We start from the raw sequence: 27,549 nt of genomic DNA, 5'->3' as shown, positions 1-27,549 counted from the left end.
GTTGTGGAGTGCAAATGCCTCCACAGTAAAGCCACTATACCAAGGGACCATGTATATGACCCTCTTCGTAGACGCATATGGTGAACTGGCAAGCAACTCGCGAGCTACATCTGCAGAGCTGAGCCTGACCATGAAAATCCCTTGGCCCATTAGGACCGCCTCCATCATCTGCGCTATGCCAATGCGCAGCATGGAGTGAAGCCAGTCCCGAAGTTGGGCCTTGGCTAGGGAATGTCCTACTACCTGACCATAAATCGTTGTTTCCTTTAGCTCCAGCTCCTTAGCTCGGACGGCTAAGAGCTGCTCCTCAGAGAGGACGATACGCAAGGTGTTTGACTGGGGGGCACTCCCTGAGCGCGCCGGCGTCTTACCAAAGGTTTCCATTGCACGGCCCTTCTGAGGAAACTACCAATCACGTCGCAATGCTACCTGAGGGGGAAAGTTGCTGCAAGGGAGGGAGCAACTTGGAGGGTGGGGGGAACTGAGTTTCTATGTTTAAGTTTTGAGTTTTGCTTTTTGTGACTGTGTTTGTCTTGTTGTGCTTCTGTCATGGTCATTGTGAGATGAAGGACGGATCAAAGCTCAACTGAGAATGCAATTATAGTGATTGAAGAGTGTGAGAGTACGACACCCAATGCAATAGTCTGAAGTGTAATGTATAAGTACAATACAACCCTTAAGCCTTAGGATTGTAAGAGGTGTTCACACCCAAAGAGTGTAAAACACGATAAGTGCCCAAACTGTATAACATGGGCACATAAAATAAAATAAATAAGTCCAAGGAAAAAAACCTCTCGTACGGAGAGTAAAAAGTGTCCCAGTGTCCTACTGAAGATTACCAACACTCCCCTATGAGCATGGAGGTGAGTCAAATCCAACAAACCCCCCTGGAGTGAAGAGTGATCAAGATACAAGGGTTGTCCACCAAAGAAGATCAAATTTAAAGCATTGCAAAATGCTTCAAATTTGTCACAAGGAAGAACTTTGGTGAAGATGTCTGCCAATTACTGGTGATAGGACAATAAACAAGGTTGATATCACCTGCATGTAGCCCCTCTCTAACAAAGTGATAATGGATCTCAATGTGTTTCGTGCATGCATGAAACACTAGGTTCTGTGCCACTGCAATGGCACTCTGACTGTTAGTAAACAAAGGAGGAGGCTCCATGACATATGCATCCAAATCAGCTAACAAGCGTCTAAGCCATACGCATTCACGTGTAGTAGTGAAAGCTGCCTTGTATTCAGTTCCACATGACAATGTGGCAACAGTGGATTATTTCTTGCTAAGCCAAGAGATGCAAGATGAGCCAAGAAAGAAACAATTGCCACCAGTGGAGTGACAAGAATCATAATCACCAGTCCAATCAAAATCACTGTAAGCATGTAAGTGCAGTGGTCCCCCCTTGGTATAAAACAATCCAAGATTCCTACTACCTTGTAAGTGACGGAAAACACACTTGCCAATTTGCCAATGTGACATGAATGGCTAATGCATATATTTGCTTGGGGCTAAAACTGCAAACTGTATGTCTGGCCTTGTGTTGTATAAGCAAATAAGACATCCAATTGTTGGAGCATATGTATGGATATCAAACAAGTCACTATCATCATGTAATGACAACTTCAGTCCAGGTTTCATTGGTGTATAAACTAACTTGCAATCTTGTAAGCCAAACCTCTCAAGAAGTTTACCAATGTATCTTGATTGTGACAATCCAATGTCTCTAGCATCATGAATGAATTGAATGCCCAAGTAATAGTACAAAGGCCCCAAATCTGACATCTCAAAAGTTTGTTGCAAATTTTGTTTGAATGTTGAAATCTGATCAACATGTGTCCCTGTAAGCAAAAGATCATCAACATATAGTAGACATATAACCAGCAAGGATCCCCCCTCTTTACATATGTAAAGGGTAGACTCTGATGAGCTATTTATGAACCCTTAGCTGAGTAAAAAGGCATCAATCTTTGCATACCAAGCTCGAGGAGCTTGCTTCAAACCATATAAAGCCATTTTAGCTTGCAAACCAAGTGTTCACATCCCTTAACTGGAAAACCAATGGACTGTTGTATATACACTTCTTCTTGAAGTTCACCATGTAAAAATGCAGTTTTTATATCAAGTTGATGCACAATCCATTCATAATGGCCAACCAAAGTAACCATAGACCTAATGGTAGTCATGCAGGATGTAGGAGTAAATGTCTCCTCATAGTCAATGCCTTTATTCTGTGCATAGCCCTTGGCCACAAGCCTGGCCTTATATTTGTCAATGGATCCATCTACATTCCTTTTCAGCTTATAGACCCACTTTGTACCAATGGCTTTCTTCCCAACATGCAAGGACACTAAATCCCATGTTTGATTCTTTTTTATGGAATCAAACTCAGCTTGCATTGCTGCCATCCAATGCACACTATGTTGTGTATCCTCAAAACATTCATGCTCCTCATCATCAAGTGTATCTGCTGCCATAACAAACTCCATGGTATGTGCATCATCGTGCATACAAGCTTGCCTTCTAGTATGACCAACAATAGGAGCATCCAAATGACTATCTTTCATAGTCTATGAATACCATCTACCTAGCCTCCTGACTGTGTACAAGCTCTTGCTGAATTTCAAATTCAACACCTTGCTGAATATTCAGATCAGCCATGGGCTGATTTTCTGCATTACCCAATGGAGCAGCTGACTGAACATTAAGTTTACTTGCTGAATCTCTAGCTATATCACCAAAAGAAATGGGCAGCAACCCTTCAAATACATCATTGGCAGCTTGATATGTGTCAAAACCAATAAGGGATAATTCTGATTTTTCATCGAAAACCACATCCCTGCTGACAAATATCTTTTTAGAGACAGAATCATATAATCTATATCCTTTGCTCTCACTAATGTAATCCTTTTTATCCAGCTTCTTCCTAAGTACCTTGGGAATGTGTACATATGCAAGACAACTAAAAGTACGAAAATGTCCAACAAAAGGTTTCCAATTTTTCCAAGCCTCAAAATGTGTGACATTCTTTAATGCCTTGGTGAGGCACCTATTCAAGACTCCAAACAAAGAGTCTTTACCCAGCAGTCAAATTGATTTTCAGCAAGTGCTACAAAAGCCAAAAATGCATCATACACTTCTGACTTTTTCACCAAAGAGTAGACATAGCAAAACGAGTGAAGTCATCAATGAAAGTGACAAAATAGTAACAACCACCCAATGACTTTGTCTGCATAGGGCCACATACATCTAAGTGCACAATCTATAATCTGGCAATTGCCCTAGAAGCAACATAACGGGAAAACCAAAAACGATGCATTTTTCCCAAAATACATCCCTCGCATATATGCTCAGGAGGTCTCTCCAAGAGAGGCAAACCATCAAGTATTTGTGTACACTGCATAAGCATCAAGCTACCATAGTTTACATGACCCATACGAGCATGGCATAACTCCACCTGTGATATAGCTAGATAGACTGACTGATCAAGTGAAAAAGCATCCAACTCATATAACCCATGACATAGAGTGCCAGTCAAAACCAAAGTCATGTGTTTCTTATCTCTGACCATACATCTATCATCATCAAAGGTAACTTGCAAACCACACCTTGCCAAAGAAAAGTAGATGACAAATTCTTCTTTATGCTTGGCACAAACAAGGTATCCTGCAAGCAGAGAATAGAGCCATCAATGGTTGTCAACACAATCTCCCCAATGCCTCTAACAGGTTATGATGCATTATTGGCACAATGTACAAACTTGCCAATCGAGGCTACAATAACAGAAGCGAACAAATTTCTGTGAGATGTAATGTGCCTAGAAGCACCACTGTCAAAAACCATGTACTCCCATCCTCAGTAGAGCTAAATGCTCTATCAACCCAAGAAGAGTCATAACTCCATGTGTAAAAATAATAGCCCCTTTTTGCAACAAAGGACGTGGACTCAGTGGCAATAGAAGGTGCATCAAAAACAAACATCCCTAACTCCTCCTTGGCTATGCGCTTTCTACATTCAATGTAGTGTATTGGCTTTTGGCAATAGTGGCACTTGCCCTTCTTGTGCTTACGTGCCCCCCTATTTCTTGCTGCCCTATGAAGTGCATGAAGTCCCAGAGCTCTATAGAGCATTTTTAGTTTAGTTACCCTTGCCCTTCTGCCTTGCCATAAAAGCCTGCTCAAAGGCTATGACATCCACACCACTTTTCTTTCTTGTTTACTCTTCCTCTAAGAGCAAACTAACCAACTGAAGAAAAGTAAGTGGCTGTGGGAAAATCCTCATGGTGAGGTTCAAGGCAGCATGAAAAGCCAAATACGAGGGCGGCAATGAATTCAAGGTAATAGATATCAATTGCGCATCTGAGTAATACTCATCTACATTCATAAGCTGCTCACACAAGTCCTGAATTTTATTTAGAAGATCCTACATAAAATCACCCTTATCCATCTTCACAGTCTCAAGCTCTTTCTTCAAGAAAAATATGTGTGTCTTGTTCTTTCCACCAAACATCTACTCTAAGGTCAACCATGCTTCTCGTGAAGAAGTTGCAAACCGAATGTGAGGGATGATAGACCGTTGAACTGCCAATACAATCAGCGACAAAGCCTCTACATCCCTTGTATCCCATGCCTTTTGTACTGCTGATCTCTAGGGAAGTAGCTAAGCTGGAGCGGGCTGAACAAGCTAAGTTTCCCGTTGTCTATGTCTTCCTGGAGGAAGAATAGCAGGAGCCACAACTCTGTGCCTAACTTCTTCACCACTAACATAATCCCAAAGATTTTTTGCAATCAACACATTCTTCATCATTAAGGACCAGAGGGAATAGTCGTTGCCATCCATTCCTTGGATACATATGTAAATACATCACCTCCGTGATTTTCCATGATAAATATCACTCATCATAGAGCAAAAGAGCAATATCTCAAGTTGGACCAACCTGGAAATGAGAATTTCCAAAAATTACAGCACGTACTTTGCTGTAATTAGCAAATTTAATCACACTCTGTCAACAACTGCCTGAAATGCACAGTGTCCAAGGTGCAATAAATGCTCAGCAGCACTGAAAATGTAGAAGCCCCAAAAATTATTGTCCCAAAATGCATGAGTTCAGTCTTCAGACTGTCACAGAGGTACAATGGCCAATCTCTGTCAACAACTGCCTGAAATGCACAATGTCCAAGGTGCAATAAATGCTCAGCAGCACTGAAAATGTAGAAGCCCCAAAATTTCTTGTCCCAAAATGCATGAGTTCAGTCTATTTCTTCAGACTGTCACAGAGGTACAATTGCCAATCTCTGAGTTGACAAAAAAAGCCCCAAATGTCTGACCCAAAATTCACAAAATATCTACAATAATTGTGTCCCAAACACGTTTTGGAACAGAGATTGCCTATCTGGGCAAAAGCCCCTTCCATAGAATTAAATTTGAATAAAAATTTGATAAATTTTGCCTTTTGTTACCTCTGATATGGGTGGCTGAGCTGGCGGCTCAGCTGGTCGCTCTGGCAGTGGAGGCCAGCAGACCTTCAACTGGTGGCGGTGCAGACCAAGCTGCATCAGGGACTCACTGGTGGCGGCAGTTGGCGCTGGCGAGCCAGGAAGCAGAGGCGCAGGTGGAGAACAGACGGGGCGTTTTCTGCTAGCACTGACGTGGGCTGGCAAGCGCCTGATTGGAGACATAGGTCGCGCAGGCAACAGGCGAGCACAGTCAGACTGGCAGCGGCATCTGGCTCAAGTGGCGGTGCAGGGCTGGCAGGGTGGTGCAGGAAGGAGCACAGAGAGTTGGACTGGCGGCACCTGGGGCAACGGCGCTCATCTGGTCTACCTGGTGGTGGCAGCACAGGCAAAGGCACTGCCTGGGAGCTGACCTACTGCTGGTGGTGGTGGAGCTGCTGATGATGGCCAAGGAGCTGCTGACGATGGCCGAAAGGTCAGCTGAGCTGAAGCTCTGCTCTGATACTAATTGTGAGATAAAGGATTGATCGAAGCTCAGCAGAGAGTAGAGTTGACAGTGAAGAGTGTGAGAGCATGACACCCAATGCAATAGTCTAAAGTCTAAGGTGCAAGTATAAAGTACAACCCTTAAACCTTAGGGTTCTAAGAGGATGTTCACACCTAAAGAGAGTAAAACATGATAAGTGCCCAAATTGTGTAACATAGGCACATAAATAAAAGAAATAAATTTGGGGGTAAAACCCTATTGTAGAGAGAGTAAAAAGTGCCCTAGTGTCCTACTAAAGATCACTGACACTCCCTCGTGAGTGTAGACATGAGTCAAACCCAACAGCCGTACACTCTATGTTTCCTCAGCACAAACCCCAGCAGTGCCTCCACACTCTTCTTCACAGATGGCCTGTTTATGTCTTCTGGAATTGCCCTCAAGCAAGTGTCCAAGAGAAGACAGACTAGATAAGTCCTTTTCTTTAGCTATTGAAATCTCACTCGTGTAGGCCTCATCTCAGATTTCTAAGACATCATGGCATCAGGGGTCATACTGGAAAGACTTTCCGAGGGATCGATACACCTCATTCCCAAAGGAAGTGGAGATAGATTGGACATCACATAGTGGAGCTCTCTCTCTCTCTCTGAACACCTACACGAGAGTGCTGCTTGAATCCATCAACTTCTTCCATGGCTCCCAAGAGACATCGAGATACTTAGCGAGATCACACTCAAAGAGCTCCCCAACGAGAAGAAGTAGCTGCTGCCAAGGGAACTCAACACGATATTGAAGCGCAAGCAGAGGTTAATCCTGAACCCATTCAAACCGAAGAACCAGCCGCCCACAACAAATCGAGGATGCAGCCATAAACAGTAATCGCGATGGATGGCTGAACGGAGATAACGAGGTTTAGTATATAAAAGAAGGATTACTTATTAAGCTATTAATTCTACAATTTCTTAATGAGGGATAAGCTAGTCCGTTACATAGATTATGATAAGTTAAAACGTACTTAAATTTACAAAAACATGTAAGATCCCTGCAAAGGCAATCAGTCTCTCAGGTTAGCCCCACTAATGCCAGATATCATCCAGCCCACAAAAACAGGTTTTGTCCAAGAGCACAACATCTTCGCTTTCTGGGAGTCCACAGCTTTGGCTTGATCTAGGCATCAATACCTTATCCTGCTACTTCTGGACTTTGCGAAAGCATACGATCACATTGACTAGGAGTTCTTAAAGGGTACGATGTTGAGGATGGAATTCCCATAACTGTGGGTCAGGGGAATAGCGGCCCTTTACACCTCAGCTCATAATCAGGTTATAACCGATGGGGCACGAGGAGATAGATTCAGCATTCAAAGATCAATAAGACAAGGCTGCCCACTAGTCCCCTTCCTGTTCTTATTTGTAGTAGAGGCCATGAGCTCCTTCTTGAGAGACGGATGTACAGGTATCAAAGGCATCAGGTTACCCATCCTTGAGTTTGAGAAGCTTCTGGATGGTGGAGTTTGCAAATGACACAACAGTCTATCTGGTCGGGGATGAGAGTAACTTTAGGATCCTTATATCAGCCATGGAGATATTTTGTAGAGCCACAAGTGCCTTAATTAATTGGCACAAGTCCTGTGGATTTTGGGTATGTGACACTGATAGCCAGAGTGGCAACTACATGAGGATTTCATGTGGGTTCCCTACGGGACCGCAATGAGATATCTTGGATGCTATGTGGGGAATTGACATTACCTCAGAGCAGCAAGTAGCACCTCTTCTCTGGAGCATAAGACAAAAGCTTCTTTATTGGAGCTCAACAAGACTCACTAGCAAGGAGAGTAGTGGTCGCCAACTAGGTCCTTCTTGTGACTATGTGGTATAACACTTCCTATTAGGCATTCTCCAAGTCATGCATCAGCCAAGTGAAGCGCCTTATCAAAAACTTCATTTGGTCCGGAGGAGATGGGAGCCCCAACCAAGGCAAAGGATGCTTGGGATGTGATCATACATCCTAGATCCAAGGGAGGGTTAGGGATCATAGACCCAGATAGCCAGAGCAAAGCCTTGATGGCTAAGCTCATTGTTAGGAGTTTGCTTCCTTGGAAGAAACTTTTGATATGGAGACTACATGCTATGACACTTGTACACAAAGGACCATGGCAGCCTAGCATCCACCAGGTTTTTTAGGAGATTAGGACCATGGACCTAGGGAGAAGCTTTGAGGTCAAATTCGCAGCTGCTATTATCAGATCCTGGAGATCTATATTACCAAGGCTTCACTAGCTACCCCCCACTACAGCAGAAGAAAAGAGAAAGAAGCCTCTTCTCTTCAATCACCTCTTGAGATTAGACTTTGGCCGTGCTCTTGGATAAAGGACATACTTATAATGGGGGGAAATTTTCTTTACAGGTTGCTGTATCAGTGGGAGGTTGATTTACATTCCAGGAGCTACCACAAGAGTCTCAAAGACAAAGACTACAAGGACTCAACGGAGCTAGAGTTATGATTGAGACTGTGACGGAGGAAGTTCCACCAGACTGGCGAACAAATACAAACACCTCTTAGACTTGGATCGGTCTCTTCTCTAGAGGGGACATTTTTCTAGTAGTCTTTGGGACTAATAGAGACACGACATTTACTTTATGGTTCAAAAGGATGGCCATCTCCAGCGAGAGGACCTCAACTAGGCAGCATTCCTTCAATGCTCCAAACAAAGGATGAGAATAGTGGCTCACTTCGAGAGGAAGTGGCAAATGGAAAAGACCTAGCCACCTATCTAGTTGATGGATGGAGATATTGGGCTTACGAGAGGAGACCTCTACAGAGATTACAGTAAGATCCAAGAGAGTAGATGTAACCAGTCTTCTGTCTGTGGATGGGTGGTAAATCCCTGATTACAACTTAATTACAGCAGCAAATAGTTAATGCAAATCTGAAAATACAAATTTATCTACTAATCTTGGACAATGCGCACCCAATTGGCCCCAAAATTGATGCCCCTTTCAGTATTTCTTTAGCTTTATTGAAGAAGAAGTTGATTTACAATGGGATTCTCCAAATCCCTTTCAATATTCCAACTCCCCTTGCTGTTCATAATCACCAGTAAGTCTTTAATCTGATTTGCCCTTTGATTCGGGCAATCAATTGGCCTTCACCTACTTTAATGGAGATGGAAAATGCCCCAAATTCAATTATTTGCTAGTCCCTCCACTTGAATAGGCAAAAAACAGCTTCAGCCCTGTCCAATCCAAGTCTTGGAGCTTTCAATTTCTGGCACGATTCTCGAGGCTGCTACTAAACCCTAATTTTTGCTGCATATTAGGGTTTATAACAGAGAAATCTGAAATTTCTCAGCCTCCAAGGGTCCAAATGCTGAGATCTTCAAAGCAAGGCTATGAAATGGTTAGGAGATGAGAGGAAAAGCTGTAGAGAGAGAAAATGCAGAGTTTTGTCGTGAAGAATGACTAAAAATCAGTCAAATGCAACTGTTGCCCTACCACAACAGCTTGTAGATACAAAGAACAGAAGAAAATCAGACATTTACTACTGTTTCCCTGTCTCAACAGCCTGAGATGTTGTCTCCTGCAATTGATTGGCCTTCTCTTACCCTTGGCAACCTCAGAAGGTCCTCCAATGGCTGCAAATCAGACCAGCCACCTCTTCTTCCTCTCTCTTGCAGGCTGAATTTATAAAAATGACTCTCCAACCTCTAAAGACATTTTTCAATCTTGCATGGGTATTTTTGACAAGTGGCAACCTTTCCAAATGGTTTTTCCAGCAACTTTCCATAATTAAATATTAATTTTCAATTTTTAAATATTGAAAATTAATCTAATAATTATTTCGATGCCCTGAAAAATAATCTAACTGGCCAATAATTAAATTGGCTAGGAAACTTCCATTCCCGAGTGTCTCTACGCCATCTTTGACCATGAAATTGATGTTAGATACCATTAAACGCCACCTCTCTAGTGTTGCCAATAAGGTGACACTTATGGCCAAATGGATGATCTACACCAACATCTGGCACCAGATACCACCAAGTACCTATGCGACATAGCTTATAGCAACTTTTTCCTTTGACATCCTGTGATTTCTTCGGGTCCCCGGCTCATAAATTTACTTTAACCCCAGTTGCACCTCACATGTGCAACATTTACTTAATCATGTGATTAAAAATCAATCCACATATTAAGTGAGATTTCAAAAATATATATTCTCATAACAACCCTTCCCCTTGAAATCCTTGCAATTGTCCTCGATTGCACTGCCAAATGAATCAAAAGAAAAGTACTACACTGGAATTTTCATAGGGCATCATAGTCACCATAACATTGTGCACTGCTATTCAACCATTCTTATGCCCAACATACGCTGAAAATTATCAATCAACATAGCATAGCATAAGACTCACAAAGAATCTCAAAAACATTGCCAGATTATCATGTGACACGTCCATTTTTCATGAGCTCAACTCATCTGGCAAAACCAAACCATAGTATAGCGAAAACCAAGCATAAACCATGGCTAAAACATCAATCACATCATAACATATGTTGTTGTCCATGGAACTAGATGTAACCATTGAAAACTGAGCATAATCTGATAATAAACTGATCACCTGCTGATCTGAGAACTAATCATAAACTGCTGCAAATGTGACCCCAATTTGATTACAAACTCATTGCAAAAACTGACTAGCAATCACTGCAAAAACTGATGCACAACTAATCCAAAAAGTGATCATAAACGGTTCTCAAGCTGATAAAAATTTGAGCTGAAACTGATTAGAATTTTTGTCTCAAAATTGAGGTAAAATTCATGCTAAATTGATCATAAGCTGATGCAAAAGTATAGTCCCAGTAACCGGGTGAAACTCATACTCATCTACATAAATCTCATAGTGACTAGTACACTAAGTAGTAACCTAATGGAAAGCATACTGTCAGCACAATACCTTGGATGCATGTTGAATACATCCGAGATACACTACATACGAGAGCTGTCCATAACTGGAGGGGAAGTGCTACCTCCCTCTTTAGCATCAGGCAATACTCTGGACCCTTGCTCTGCTGAACTTGACGAAGCCCGGATCTAACTGAAAGGCATCTAGGTAAAACTGCAACAACTGAGCATGGTCTGCCAAGTCATCCTCTTCCATCCGTTTGGCATCCATTGGTGAATAGTTCTGAAACTTCACCAAGTATCTCCAAGAAACTTTACCTTTAATCTTTCTTTCCTTATGTGTCAAAATCTATTCAAATATCAAAATCTTATCTAGCTCCTCAACCTCAAGCTGAATTTCAACAGACATATACTCTAGCACATCACCATGAAAAGGCCTCAACAAACTGACATGAAAGGCATTGTGTATCCACCAATGTGGAGGTAATTTCAGCCGATATGCCACAGCGCTGATCTTCTCCAACACCTGGAAGGGCCCATAGTATCTCATACTCAACTTCGGATACAATCTTTCTCTTGCTTTCATCTTTTTCAACCTTGTCTTTTCAAAATGCAGCAATACATAATCACCATCTGCAAAATGCAAAGCACGTCTTTGGCGATCAACTGCTCTCTTTTTCTTTTCTTGTGATCTCTGAAGTGCACATTTTATCTTTGCATAGGCTCATCCAAGTTTTCCACACAACGATCAGCCTCAAAGATTTTATCCTTTGTTTGCAGAATAGGTGGTACTTTCTTGCCACCCTCAACCACTTCAAATGGAGCTTTGCCTCTAGAACTATGCACTATGTTGTTGTAAGCAAACTCAACCAAGGGCAAATATTGCTCCCACTATGCCTTTGGTCTGAAACATAGCACCTCAAAAGATCTAACACTGTGAAATTTGCTTCCTCAAACTGATCATCTGTCTGTGGATGGAAGGATAATGAGAATTTCAGCGTGCTACCCATATTCTCAAACAAGCCCTTCCAAAATTAACTGGTCATCAAGGGGTCTCGATCACTAATGATCGATTCTGGCATACCATGATACTTAAAGATGTGCTGTAAAAACAATCGTGCCATATGATCAACCTTTATTTTTTTCCTCACCGGAATGAAATGGGCTTGTTTGCTAAACCTGCAAATGATAGTCCATATCCCATCATTCCCTATAGGTGTCTTAGAAAGCTCAAAAAGTAAAGTCCATTACAATGCTCTGCCAAGGACTATCTAAAATAGGTAAGGGCTGCAATAAACCCGACATCTTTTGTCTATCATGCTTTACCTTCTGACATACGATGCATGTCTTAACAAACTGTTCTACATCATGCCTCAAAGCTCGCCAATAAAAGAAATGCTCCACTGCCTTGACCATGGCATCAATACCTCTGTGTCTTGCATACAAAGGAACATGACTTTCAATGATAACTCTAGGCCTTAACTGCTTTGTGACACATAGTCGTCCATGCATCATCAGAAATCCATCTCTTAGCACAAATTTTTAATGCCTTTGGCCATTGCAAAGCTGATCATAAACATTAGCAAAGTCCAAATCAGCAACATATTCCTCTTTCATGGCATCTAACTTAGTGTGATAAACCATGGTGACAACTGAAATTTGTGACTTACGTGACAGTGCATGAGCCACAACATTCTTTTTACCATCAATATGTACAATCTGAAAATGAAACATAGAGAGAAAATTTGCCCATCTCATATGCTTCTCTAACAACTTTGTCTGCGTCAGAAAGTACCTCAAATTTTGATGGTCTGTCTGCACTGTAAAATCAGGCCCCGACAAATAATGTTTCCTCGTAGACATTGCATAAATTACAGCCAAGAGCTCTTTCTCATAGACCTGCAAATTCTTTTCTGCATCGTGGAGAATTCGGCTCTCATAAGCCACAACTCAGTCATCCTGCATAAGATCAACCCCAATGTTGTTACCACATCCATCACATTGAACTATATATAAATTCCTTAGATTGGGCAACACAAGCACAGGATCTGAAGCCATCTTTTCCTTCAACTTTTCAAATGTTGAAATTTCCACTATTGTCCATCTAAATGGCACATCCTTCTTCTGCAGCGCATGCAATGGAAATCCAATTTCAACAAACCCGCGTACATACTTCCTGTAGTAAGAACATAAATCCAAGAAGCTGTGGATCTCATGCACATTCCTCAAAGGTGGCCATGATCGTATTGCTTCAACCTTTGTAGGGTCCATGCAAATATCATCAACCGATACAATATGCCCCAAAAAGTGGATTTCATGCAAGAAGAATTCACTTTTCTTGTCATTGATAACCAACCTATGGTCACACAGTTCATTGAATACAATATCCTGTCAAGATTGTGGGAGAGAAGGAAGGAGTCTCACTTGTAGCTTTCTTGCTTGCACAATGGGGGAATACACACAAGGGTGGAGGCTGAAAACAGTTTTCCTCTTCTTAGTTTGTGTAAGCCAAAAAGAACTCTCTTACAAAGAAATAGAAGAACCCTATATATGGGTCTCAAACCAAAGACAACTAACTAAGGTGGCATACTAACTGAGCCACGAACTAGAGTAGATAAGGATAGCTGTCATTTAGCTATTATTCATGGGCGGTGTACCAACCGCATCTACAAATGACAAGTCGGTGACATAAATGCACAACGGTCACCCTGGCATATCACGAGTGGAGCTCGATATCTCAACACTCCCCCTCGAGCTCAATCCCAATTCCTGCACACCAAGCAGGTCTCTGAACTTGCGCAGCTTCTTTGCGCCCAATGCCTTCGTGAATATATCAGCTACATGATCCTCTGTGCTGACATAAACTAGATCAATAAGACCTAGTAAAACCCTCTTCCGCACAGTGATAATGCACCTCAATGTGCTTTGTTCTAGCATGATAGACTGGGTTATTTGCCAAGTGTATACTGCTCATGTTGTCACAATAAATGACAACTGGCCCATCTGTAGGCTGATGCATATCATAAAGTAGCTTATGCAACCAAGCTACCTCACATGCAGCCATTGCTACACCCCTGTACTCAGCCTCTTTGCTCGACAAGGCAACTATAGGCTGTTTCTTGCTACTCCAAGTGACTGCAGCACTCCCAAAAGAGAACACATATCCACTGGTAGATCGTCTATCACAAATACTACCAGTCCAATCAGCATCAGTGTATCCATGCAGCTGTATCTGAACCCCAGTCTCATAAAATAGTACATACTGCAATGTGGACTTCACATACCTGAGTATGCGTCTAGCCGCATCCAAATGCGGTTTCCTTGGAGCCTGCATAAACTGACTTACCAATCCAACAGCATAGCTCAAATCTGGCCTGGTAATAGTCATATAAATCAAGCTTCCTACTATGCGTCTATACATAGTAGGGTCTTCCAGAAGCTCACCTGCATCTGTGCTCAGCTTCACATTCTGCTCCAAAGGAACTGAAATAGGCTTACAGCCTGTCATCCCATATTTGGACAGCATGTCCAATCCATACTGCCTCTACAAGAGCTGTATCCCACTTGGTGATCTAATCACCTCAATGCCCAAGAAATAACGCAGCTCTCCCAAATCCTTCATCTCAAACTTCTGCTTCAATAGCATTTTCACATGAAAGATATCTTCATCACTGTCCCCTGTCATAATCAAATCATCAACATAAATGACAAGTAGCATAATACCTTTCTCTGTTTTTCTCACATAAAGTGAGAAATCTGCCTTGGAAATCTGAAAGCCAATAGTGACAAGATACTGTCCTATCTTGTCAGACCATGCTCTAGGTGCTTGCTTCAAGCCATACAAAGCTTTCTTCAACCGCAAATAAACTCGGGATGAATAGCATGTACATAACCTGGTGGCTGCTCCATATAGATCTCTTCTTGCAAATCACCATGCAAGAAGGCATTCTGTACATCCATCTGATATAAAGACCATCCCTTTGATGCAGCCATAGCAATGACTGCTCTTACGGTTGCCATCCTTGCAACCGGATTGAATGTTTCTTCATAATCAATGCCATATGTTTGTGCATACCCCTTAACTACTAATCTTGCCTTGTATCTGTTCACAGAACCATCTGCATTGTGCTTCACCTTATAAACCCACTTACAGCCAATTGCATTTTTACCTTTAGGCAAAGGTACCAATTCCCATATAGCATTTGCTTCCAAGATATCCATTTCTTCATCCATGGCTTTCTCCCATTTTTCTTTTCCCATGGCTTACTCAAAAAAAGTGGGTTCTGGTTCCTGTATCACTTTGACCATATATGCATAGTGAATGGCTGTAAATCCATCATATTTCAGCCTATCCACAGGATACCTAGCTCTCGTAGACTTGCGCAAAATAGGTTCACTCCCAGGTACTCTCAAAACATCCCTGGTCTTCCTTACTCGAGGTGTAACAATAGAAGGAATACCCAACTCATCATCAATGCTCTGTTCTGAGTCACTGGATTCACCATCCACATAAGAGTGACCTGCATTCACATCAAACATGGGCTGATCAACCTTCTCTTTTCATTTTCGTGATATCTGCATACCACTATCTGCATTGCTTTGAGAAGATTCTCCTGATCTCAATCTACCTGTCCATGGCGAAGAATGTGAACCACTGCTAGAGAACGCTCCAGGTCCACTAATATTTTGTGACTGCTACTGTGAATTCTGTGCAACATTACCATTTTGTACATCTACATCATCAATCACATTTACTAGTTTATACCAGCTACTCATCTCATCAAAAACAACATCTCTGCTCACTGTAAACTTACGAGTAGAAGGGTTATAGCATCTATACCCTTTTTGCTGCAGAGAGTAACCAATAAAGATGCACTTCTCAGCTTTTGGATCCAACTTGGATGTCAACTCATCTGGCACATGAACATAGGCAATGCAACCAAAAATTTTCAAATGAGAAATATCTAGTTTCCTACCAGTATACCTCTCCTCTGGAGTCATCCCATGTATTGCTGCAGTGGGAGTCCTGTTCATTATGTAGACTGTTGTAGCAACTGCTTCAGCCCAGTAAAAATCTGGCAAGTCTTTTTCGTCGAGCATAGCATGAGATACCTCTCCAATATGCCTATTTTTCCTTTCTGCAATTCCATTTTGTTGTGGGGTATGACTGCATGAATATTGTTGCTTTATGCCATGCTCCTGCAGGAACCTTGCAAACTCATTTGAGAGGTACTCTCCCCCTCCATCTGACCTTAAGCATTTTATTTGCAGGCCTGTTTCTTTTTCAACCATAGCTTTAAGAGTTTTGAAATACCCAAAAACTTCACTTTTCTTTTTCATAAAATACACCCAAACTTTTCTGCTATAGTCATCAATAAAAGTGACAAAATAATGACAGTCTCCAAGAGATGCAGCTTTAGTAGTCCACACATCAGAGTGGATTAATTCCAATGGCTTCTCACTCTCTTGAACATGTCTAGGAAATGGTTTCCTTGCCTGTTTTCCAAACTGACAGGCTTCACATACCTTATGCATTTCTGCAACCTTGAATTTTGGCAATCCTGCAACAATATTTTGGGCCTGCATTGATTTAAATCGCTGTACATTAACATGACCAATGCGTTTATGCCAGATATCAATATCTGCAACTACACCGGTCCCATGTGCAAACATTGCTGCACTCAATTCAGGCATGTCTGCATCCAACGTAAACATTCTGCCCTTCTTCTTTCCTTTTGCTATCAAGCGACCTTTATTTTTCATATCCTCAACAAAGCATCCATGAGGATTAAATCTGACCTGCAAGCCCTGCTCAACCATTTGACCAACAGAAACCAGATTCTTGGTGATATTCGGGACATAAAATACATCTGACAAGTATTTCTTTTTTCCATTCTGCATAGACAAATGAATTTTTTCAATCTGCACAATAGGATGTGCAGTATCATCACCAGTCTCCACAAATCCTGGTTTTTCCATTTTTCTTACATCCTCCATCCATTCTGCATGACCTGTCATGTGGTTTGATGCACCTGAGTTAACATATCATATATCGTTGCTTTCTTCTGCACTTGTCACAGAATTGTTCATGTGCTGCACCATAAACAAATGCTTATTTCTGTCATCACCCTGTCTACTAGAAGATGCATAATTTCCTTGTTGCGATTTTCCATTCATGATGTCATTCTGCTTTTTATAGCAGTCTTTAGCCATATGACCCATTTTACCACAGTAGTAGCATTCAACATTACTGTTTGCATTTTGACCTCTTTGCCATCCACCACGACCTCTTTGGCTCCCCCTACCTCTAGAGTTACCACGTCCTCCTCCATAGGACTGGTTTTCTTGAGTTTACTGCATATTCTGATTTCTACCACGGCCTCCAAATCGGCCTCCTCTACCTCTGCCTCTACCTCTTCCAGCATTTGAGTAGAAGACAGTTTCTTTTGAAGTTCCTCCTGAAGAAAATACACCACCATTTCTTTGTTCCTCAGAAATTAGAAGAGCAATCAACTCCTCAAAATCAGGAAATCTTTCACGAACTGAAATGGATGTCCGAAACTGTGCATAATCCTTTCCTAGACCATTCAAGGTCACAGAAACTAAATCATCATCTTCCACTGGTGACCCAATGGAAGCAAGTGCATCTGCAATCTTCTTTACCTTCATGTGGTAGTCATTGATGCTCATACTTTCTCTTTGCACATTATGCAACTCTTGCTTGAGCTGCATTTTCCTGGCTTATGTATTTGTGCTATACATTTTTGACAAAGTATCCCATGCCTCCTTTGGCGTACTTGCATCCTGAATATGCACAATCATAGAGTCTGAAATACTGATAGACAGCCAGTACATAACTTTCATGGCTCTCTCATGCCATGCTTTGAATGCCTGCATTTGCTGTTGATTGGAAACATCAGGAAGAACTGGTTCTTCTTCATTTCCTGCAACAAATTCCCAATATTCTTTTCCCATAAGGAAATTCGTCATTCTAAACTTCCATGCTTGGAAGTTGTTCTTGTCAAGCTTTTCAGTTACAATCTGTGAAAGAGAATCAGACGCCATTACAGAATACTGCAAAAAATTCTGTCACTGCAAAAAACACAGCTTCACCCTCACAAGGGCAAATCTGCAAAACTGGCGAAAGTGGTATTTGACCACACAGTCACTTCCTAGTGACGATTTTGCACAAACAGGAACCAAGGATGATTCTGTAACTCCCAATGTCTCTGCACACAAGCATACGATACAATTTCTATAGTAACTTTTCACCGACCTGTAAAACAGTGGTCGCACAGCATAAAACTAGGCCTTTTCCTGAGTGCGTGCAAAAAACTTCCGTCTCCAAAACAGGCCCCGAAATGGCCTCAAATCAAAAAAACAAGGTCGCCAAGGGCTAAAGCCTGCTCCCGCAGCATATACTACCCTCTTGCTTTACCGCGAAGGGCGTCTCAACCTGAGACAATGCACTCTTGCAATTTCCGGCTGTGCTACCTGCTGCAGAGATCTGCTTCCAAAACAGAAAATGAAAGCAACACTGCTCCTCTTACCAGAACACCGCGAGCTTGGCTTGCTTTCTTGAGCTCCTTACCACGAACAAGGCTCTGATACCATGTCAAGATTGTGGGAGAGAAGGAAGGAGTCTCACTTGTAGCTTTCTTGCTTGCACAATGGGAGAATACACACAAGGGTGGAGGCTGAAAACAGTTTTCCTCTTCTTAGTTTGTGTAAGCCAAAAAGAACTCTCTTACAAAGAAATAGAAGAACCCTATATATGGGTCTCAAACCAAAGACAACTAACTAAGGTGGCATACTAACTGAGCCACGAACTAGAGTAGATAAGGATAGCTGTCATTTAGCTATTATTCATGGGCGGTGTACCAACCGCATCTACAAATGACAAGTCGGTGACATAAATGCACAACGGTCACCCTGGCATATCACAAGTGGAGCTCGATATCTCAACATATCCAACCTATGGTCACACAATTCATTGAATACAATATCCAAGTGTTTTTTATGCTCCGTCTCGTTCCTTGAATAGACAATTATATCATTAAAGAAAGTGCCCACAAATCCTCTATGTGGCCTGAAGATACGATCCATCATCCAATTAAAAGTGACAGGAGCATTCTTAAGTCCAAAAGGCATAACAAGAAACTCATACAATCCTGAATACCTTTCCCTTATGCTGAATAGTAATCTTTTTTGCATGAGAATCAATCACTACATGCATACGGTGACACCATAGCATACCAAGCAATACATCACAACCCTCAAGTGAAGCAATGAAGAACTCTTCACTGTCCATATATCCTTGTATGTGCAACCAAAGCTTTCCAATGAGCGGTGTGACAAGCTCTACATGGCCTTTACATGCCATTCCAACTTCCCCATGGGTCCCATCTCATCCTCTCTGATGCCTAGACGGGTAGCCATGTCAACAGAGATGAAGTTGGCTCATGTACCATTATCAATGAAAATCAATGCATGCTAATCCCTAATTTTGCCCCATGCTTTGCACAACTCAATAGCATTATCATTGGACTAATCACTAACAACATCAAGCACCAATCCCACTGATGTTTTGGGCTTCTTTCCTTTAGAATCTCCCTAATTTTCTGATTTTGCAGCTTGCTATCTATTGAGACGGTCCCTTGCAATGTGAACCTCCTGCTCACAAATAAAACATTTATTTGCAGCTATCAATTCCCTACGTTATGCAAATGTTTTCGAGCCCTTTCATTGTTGTTTTGGCCTCTTTTCAAGCTGATTTTTAGGTCTGCCTCTTTTCTCAGACTTGAATACCTTTTTCTTCGACTTCTCCCCACTCTCTAAGAAGCCCGAATCCTTCCTATGCAACAAAGCATCGGCCATAGCAGCAGTCTCTATAAGCTGAGACATGCTAGACACGGTGGATTCAATGCAAAAATCCCTGATTCCTTTGGGCATCCCACAAACATATTTTTTCACTTGCTCATGAAGGCGTACGGGGCAATAAGAAGTAATAGGCAGCAATGCATCCCAAAACTTCTTATTATATTGCTCCAAATTCTTACATTCCTTAGCATCCAGCTTATTCAAAGCTGTCATGATGTCCACCTCAAAGGTACTTGTCAACCAATTCGATGCAAACATTTGCTTCAATTGTACCCATGTTGACAATGCTCTACCTTGCATCAAAAGAGTGGACCACCATTGTAATGCGTTCCCTTTCAAGAAACTGGCTGCCTTTCAAATCTTTGAGAACTCTGTGAAGTTTCCCCCTGAATAGGTTGCATCAAACTGCTGAATGAAAATCAAAGCTTTCAGCCTATCTTGTACACCGCTAAAGGACTCAAACTTCACTCCTTTTCCACCCTCATCATAGTCTTTTGCCCTTTGAGTGTCAAGTTGTCATATACTAGCTGCTGCAAAAAGGGTGCATTTGCTGAATTTACATCAAAACCAATGCCAAACGAAGCATTTGCATGACCAACATTCATTCCTTGAGCCCCATAAGCATTCGGGGGTGCAGATGCAATACCAAACATGCTACTTTGTGCCCCAAGCATCAAGCCAACGCTGCCATACATAGGGTTTTGCATATTTCCAGTCATACGCAAATACATTGGGCCTTGCACACCATGCATTGATTGCTGCATACCATTGGGATTTGTGCCATACATTCCCGTATGCGGTCCTCGTCCAACCATAGCATGAAAAATCATGCTTCCACCAAAATATCCTGGCTGCCCCATCATAGCATGCACACCTGGCTATCCAAAATCCATTGGATTGGCACTTCCGTGATGGCCTTGCATTTGCATTCCTTGCCCCGTAGGTACCAACTGTTTTATTTCATTAGCATCTTTGGGAGCTTCAAATGAAGGGTTTGGCATTATCTTCGCTGCATCTTGTTGTCCCGAAGGTGTAGAAGACGTCTTCTTCTTGCCTTTGCTGTCCTTCTTTAGAGCATTCAAAAATCGGGTAAATTGAGGATCCTTTGCCAATTTAGCAAAGAGATTTGCTACTGTCCTCATCCGATTCTTGAACTGGTCATCAAATTCCTCTTCACTTTGCTGGTCATCAGCCTCCTTATGCCCTGAAGGCCGTGCATCTTGCCCAACAGCAACATTTTCAGCTTGCTGTCCATAATCTGAGCCTTGTCCAAGGTCAAGCATTGCATTTCCTTCATTCCCATGTGAACGTTCATACTGAGAGGCATCATCATTGCTTGAGTCCATCTCACTGTACAAAGACATATTGCTGTAATTTCTCAGCTGAGAGTAAAAATCAACAGTAGCACAAAGCTTTGGCTTGCAATCATGTGCCTCGGGCCCACCAAATCAAGGCATTGACTAGTGTCCCGAAAACAAAACCATGTAACTAGCCTTCCTTCTGTGGATGGGTGGTAAATCCCTAATTACAACTTAATTACAATATCAAACACTTAATGCAAATCTGAAAATACAAATTTACCTTCTGATCTTGGACAATGCACACCCGATTGGCCCCAAAATTGGCGCCCCTTTCGGTATTTCTTTAGCTTTATTGAAGAAGAATTTGATTTACAATGGGATTCTCCCAATCCCTTTCAATATTCCAACTCCCCTTGCTGTTCATAATCACCAACAAGTCTTTAATCTGATTTGCCCCTTGATTCGGGCAATCAATTGGCCTTCATCCGCTTTGATAGAGATGGAAAATGCCCCAAATTCAATTATTTGCTGGTCCTTCCACTGAATAGGCTAAAAACAGCTTTAGCCCTGCTCAATCCAAGTCTTGGAGCTTCCAATTTCTGGCACAATTCTCACCCGATTGGAATTACAACCCACCCAATTGGTTGTTCACACAACCATTGTATTTGTGATGTACTTAGTTACTCTTCACAGAGTTCCTTGTACTTTGTATTTTACCTCAAGTAATTTGCTGAGGCGTTATTCATAGAATTTTCTTTTATTGGAAAAAAACAAGTGGCATGTTGTTGCATAAGCATTCTCATTATGTCACATCACTCTATCCATCTCATTGTGTAGATCACTCACAAGCACCCTGCACACTTCAGATTCTCCACCTACATACCTCTTCATACTTCTTCACTAATACCCTTGTAGGTGGCTATGTCATGCTCTTGATTTTGTGATTTATGAGGCAAAGATCCCTTTTCCCCAAGGGGCACAAACTCAACAAAACAAAAAACTCAACTACCCCTTTTCTCAATGGGCACAAACCTTTTTATTTATTTATTTTTAAAAAAACAAACAAGCAAAAATGAAACAAAGAAAAATGCTTAGAATGGTTAATGCATCACCTTTGTAGGTCCCGATAGGCCATTGGGCAACCGATTGACACCCTTTGTTCAATGCCTTGGGCCCTCTAGGGTGGTCCTCTTGGCTCCCGAGGGAAGATTACCATCACCTCTATGGCCTTAGTATGTTCTTGGGCGTCCCACATGGATCCATTGATCAATACCCTTGCTGCTTTGGGGTTAAAGGGGTGAGCTTTGCTTGGTGGTCCCTCTTAGTTCCCATTTTGGGTATGAAAGGAGATGTTAAGCCAAAAATGTCCACTAACATTAAACCTGAGTAAGCTCATTAAATAGCCCCAAAACTCAAATGCAGAAATGTGTTTCAGTGTCCTATAAACAAAAGTCTAAACTGTGGTCAGTTCCATCTCTATAATAGAGAGTCGCTAGCTCACTTGTATCCTATTTGCACCCCCCACACGGCACTCAGTGAGTCCCCAGCTGCTATCATTCTCCATCATCATCATTTTCACCCTCTATGACTACTTCAGCACTATCTGACACATTACAACAGCTGTTGTCTTCATCCAAGCTGCTGCAATTTGCTGTCCAAGCAGGCCAACCTGCTGTTGCCAACTGCTAGAGGACTTCTTCATCAGTGTTTCCATCATCTTGGTGCCACCCAGCCTGCTGGTCATACCTGCTGCCTGCCACCATCATTACTGCAGGCAGTGTTTCCTGATTCAGACTCTCCTCATCATCACTGCCAGTTCACTACAGGAAACTGTTGATCAGACCACACGAGCTGCCACAGCATCATACCTACTCCAGCTACTGCATTTTTGAGTTTTGGCATCAGCTTGATCTGCATTTTCATCTACAACAGCCGTTTTTGTGTTTTCAGCACTTTTCTTCATCAGTCTCTGCTCCAACTGGTGATTATTGCGCTCAACATCCATCTTGAGTGAACAACACACTCTGACACCTCCCTCAGCCCACTCCAACAAGAGTCATCAGCTGTTGGACTGCTTCCTTTGAGCATTATGCATGTACATTCATTTACATTCAGCATTTACTCAGTTTCATCAGATTCTCTTCTACCCTAATATGCATTTTTGCATCTTTGTCTAAGTTATTGTGTTTTAGTTGTGTTCGTGCATTCTATGTCGTCTCAATCCAAACCCCAGTATATCTTCACAAGAAAAGCTTGGGTTGGGGACTCCTAATGGTATAAACAGGTGAAATCCAAGCACAACATACCAGCAAGGAATGCATATGGACTAGGCAAGGTCAAAATAGAAGCAATCCAGTTATCCAGCCAGAAATGCTCAAGATGCAAGCTGAAACTTCTGCACTTTAAGTGCTTCAACTTCTTGTCTATTGTTGGATCAGCACACTTGCACTTTTAAGAGAAAATTTTGTCAGTCAAAAATTCTCCAGACTTCCTGCATATGGACAATTTTACCTACTTCTCCAATATCTGCCTAGTTTTTAGCACAGGCTAGATAATGGCTCTCTGGATTGTTTGAAGAGCTTACAACCATGCGATTTTCCATGCACAGACCCTCTGAGGCATTTTACTGTATACCAATGTTCTCTATGCATTCTCTCTATGATTCCTATCAGCTGGAGGACATATATTGCCAACACTTAGATATGCTGTCCACAGTCCACTGTCTCTTACAATCTTTATTGGTGTTCTCACTTGAGGAATCAGACTTATTATTATTCTAACAGAGCAGATGTCACTTGGAAATTTTAAAAACCTGAAAATACAGAAAATGGGAGGAAAGGGTGGTTGTTTTGGTAGACCACCAGCAGGTGAGAACAATAGAAGGGGTTTGGATGAGCAAGCAAAAGATGGGTTTGGTTACAAGGCAAGATGTTGTCACTTCAGCTTAGGCAAAGCTGTCGAACAGGGATACATTGCAGAAGACACAGGCTGCAAGAGATGAGGACGATTTGAAGGAGGATCTACAGGTTAAGCAATGGTACAAGAAAAGAGAAGAGGTGATGGTGAGGGCAGACAGAAGCGATTCCAAGTTAAGTACTGATGGCAGTAGTAGAGGCAGAGATCCAAGATAGAAGCAATCCGTGCATCTCACCAGCTTCTACTGTTCTTCAGCAGACAAGACTCCTCTTCAGCAGCTAAGCTGCAGGTAAAGTGGCACATAGAAGCTATTATTGTTTTCCTTGTAGAATATACATCCAGACAAAAGCCTGTTGAAGAGGGTCTAGTCAGTTATTTTGCAATTTCCATCAATGTTTCTTATTCTCAAGATGTATGGTCCATACCATTTGAGTTCTCATCTTTTATCCTCTATGAACAAGGCTAGGTGGATTGATGATGCGATATTACATTCTTGATCTCTCATCAGAATACTCTACTCTGCACATTTGGGATAATCTCATTATCTCAAAATCCTTGTTGCTGGCACTCATCCATGTGTCTTCTACTATGCTGTCTAATTGGTCATGGGTGATAAGACACAGTAATTGTTCAAACTCCTTTTTGGCACTGATAGTGTCGTCTGTCATCTGGTTTGGATTAAGGAACTCCTGGAGATGCTAACTTAAGTACATCAAATGTAAAGATGTGGGAGAGCTTTGTCGGTTAGTAATAATCATATATTCATCTTGCCAGTTATGTACAATACATTTAATCGCACTCTTCATTTCTCCAGCATGTAATCAGCTAGCTGATGTGCTGTGTCATTTCTTTCTTTGAAATATAACTAAGCTTTATACATGGCAGAATGTCCATTAGCAAGCCCTAGAACTTAACAGGGCCCAGCATAAGCATAAACAAGATATCAATTTGATGAGCAGATTATGTTTCTTTTCATTCTCTCTGTTATTCAGAATTTCATATATATCAGTGATTGATGCTGGTGATGACAACAATATCCCGTACACTGCATGTCTAAATTCACCTCATAACCAAAATAGGTGGAAAGAGAGAAAAGGCTCTCCTGTTGGAGCTTCCAGTTCCTTTTGGCTTAAGGATATGATCATTTAATAATCCAAACAGACTAAATAATCAAGTCTTTTAATGAAGTTACCTTTTATGAAGTCAGTGGCCTGATGAACATATGGAGCCAAGTATCCATCCTTCACACCCTGATTGTTTAGGAAAGATCAGTTCTAAACAAAGGGTGCTCTATAAAGATTACCTCAATATTCTGACCAATAGACACTTACTCTCTTCAACTTTCCAACCAGCTCAATCATAAATTCACAAGCTATGGAAAGACTGTTTGTCGTATTCAATTCTGAGGTTATGCTCCACTGCTCATGAGAAAAGGAAGCCATCATATCTCTTATTTGTAGAAGGAAACAGAAGTTATCCCATGTGCAAACTACCATGCTAATATTACACTCAAATGTTATCTTTCTCATTTTAGAACTCAAGGCATTGTAAAAATGATTTTTATATATGTTATAAGAGGGCATGCATGGCTTCAGAACCCATGTATTCCTCGAGCTATGCAACCAGTTTTTATCCAACAAGTCAAAGAAAATGAATTTAAGTACACTTGTAATTGAAGTTCGCTGACATGATAGTGAGGCATAGTAAGGCATGGATGGAAACAAGAGAGGGAGTCTATCAGTTTACAACTGCCTCAACAAGTTTCATGTGTGAAGAGCTGAAAGGCAGCAATCTGAAAGACGGTGCTACAGGCTCTCAAGTTCATCAGCTCTACAATGATCATGCATAAAATAGCTCAATCCAGTCCAACTTATTTCCCATCCAAGTTTTACATTGAGCTATTCCCAACTCAAGTTCCCAATCAGAAGAAAGTTCTATTAATGACACCTTGGAGAAAAAATACAAAGTACAAGAAAGCCTGTTAAGGGGGTGGTAAGTATATCTTAAATACAATGGTTGAATGAACAACCAATCTAATGGGTGATAACACCAGACCATGTGAGCTGCTAAGTGAAGAAAGTGCCAAAGTCCGGGATCTGCATAAGAGCATCTCCTCCTCCTAATTGCTCAGAGTCACCCTGCAATCTCCTTCTCCTCCTCCTAATTGCTCAGAGTCACCCTGCAATCTCTCCCATGTCTGCAAGAGTATGACTAGTCCTGTCCAGATCCTAGAAAGAGTCTCTTTGATGGAAACAACCTGAAGGTCAATACCATGTCTGTAAAGGAACACAGGGAAGCATACAGAAACACAAATGTATGACAGCACAATAAACACAATCCATTGAATGCTCAAATGAAGATGAGGATGTATAGAGATGAAGATGATACGTGTCTCAAGGACCCAGTCAGAGTTGAGTTGAGAGTAGTGTTAGAGATGCCAAGAAAATGAAACAGCAGCAATCCATGGTTTAAGCTGATGATGTGGGCAGCAGTAGACAGAGAGTAAATGCAGTCCTCCTAGCAGCAAGATGTCAGTGGAGACTCTGGGCAGAAACCACAATGTCTGCAGTCTGAAAATGGAGTCCACAAACGCAGCATTTTGATGGGTGATGATGACATCAGCAGTCAACCTCCAAAACAGCAAAAACATGGCCTGCTGAGTAGAAATGCAGGCAGCAGATTGTTGTGATGATAGTGATGTGGCAGTTGACGGGCTAGGACAGCTGACAACAACAACTCCTACAATGGGTGGCAGCTATGATAGCAGGCAGCAGCTCCAAAATGATAGGTGGCATCTACTAGCCAAGGTGGCTCAAGACAACACATAAGCCTAAAATAGTGTGTGAATGGCTAGCAAGATTAAAAATTTATTATATCTTAGCTGAGAATTGCAGGAATTCAGGTCTGAAATCTGCAGCAAAACAGGCTGAATGATCACAAACAAATGGTATACAAGGCTGAAATAGTGTGCATACGATTGGCAAGACAAAAAATTTAATATAGCTTGGCTGAAAATTGAGAAATTCAGCTCTGAAATCTGCAGGAAAACAGGCTGAATGTTCACAATTGAAGCTTATCTTTCGAGAAGAAAGCTTTCAGCGTTGCTGAGGTGACCACGGGCTGGTATGTAGCAGTTGGGGGGCTTGGGACAGATTTGCAGCAGTTCGTGCAAGAGTAGCAGGTGAAAATGATCAGGCAGGAGGAGAAATGTGCAGGCAAAAATGAAAATGTAGCCTGAAAAGGAGGTTTTACCCTGCCCGTTCTTTCCGAGACCTAACAGAAATGGCACTTACGGGAAACAAAAACGGCCAGAAATGGCAGTCTCATTTCGGCAGCCCCAAAATGCCATTTCTAGAAACTATGCTTCACATGCTCCACCTCTTGCACATTATCACCCCCAACAATTAAATCATGCACATACAAGGTAATCATAACAATGACCCTATCACTCTGACAACCATAAAGCAAGTTATCTGCATTTCCAACATGAAAACCAATGGAGACAAGATGTTGTGCTATCTTGTCATGCCATACTCTCAGTGCCTGTTTTAGCCCATACAAGGCTATCCGTAGCCTACACACATAATTAGGGTGGACCATGCTCTCATAACC

At 41.8% G+C, this 27,549-nt stretch overlaps 1 protein-coding gene across 2 annotated transcripts in view; it reads right to left on the bottom strand.

Moving 5' to 3' along the window:
- The window catches only part of MPS1 (multipolar spindle 1), a 63,138-nt gene that overhangs the window by 16,938 nt on the left and 18,651 nt on the right, over nucleotides 1–27,549 (bottom strand). For both annotated transcript variants that reach the window (XM_087668091.1, XM_087668092.1), the window contains 2 exons: nucleotides 25,269–25,355; nucleotides 25,130–25,187 (listed from right to left, as the gene is read on the bottom strand). In XM_087668091.1, coding sequence (XP_087524217.1) covers nucleotides 25,130–25,187; nucleotides 25,269–25,355 — 145 coding nt within the window. The remainder of the gene's footprint in view (nucleotides 1–25,129; nucleotides 25,188–25,268; nucleotides 25,356–27,549) is intronic.

The sequence above is a fragment of the Lygodium microphyllum genome, chromosome 26 (genome assembly GCF_053477565.2).
Source record: "Lygodium microphyllum isolate KBCC chromosome 26, Lygodium_microphyllum_v1.1.10, whole genome shotgun sequence".
Classification (NCBI taxonomy): domain Eukaryota; kingdom Viridiplantae; phylum Streptophyta; class Polypodiopsida; order Schizaeales; family Lygodiaceae; genus Lygodium; species Lygodium microphyllum.
Note: the sequence above shows the minus strand (reverse complement) of the source record. Positions and strands in the feature narration are given on the sequence as shown.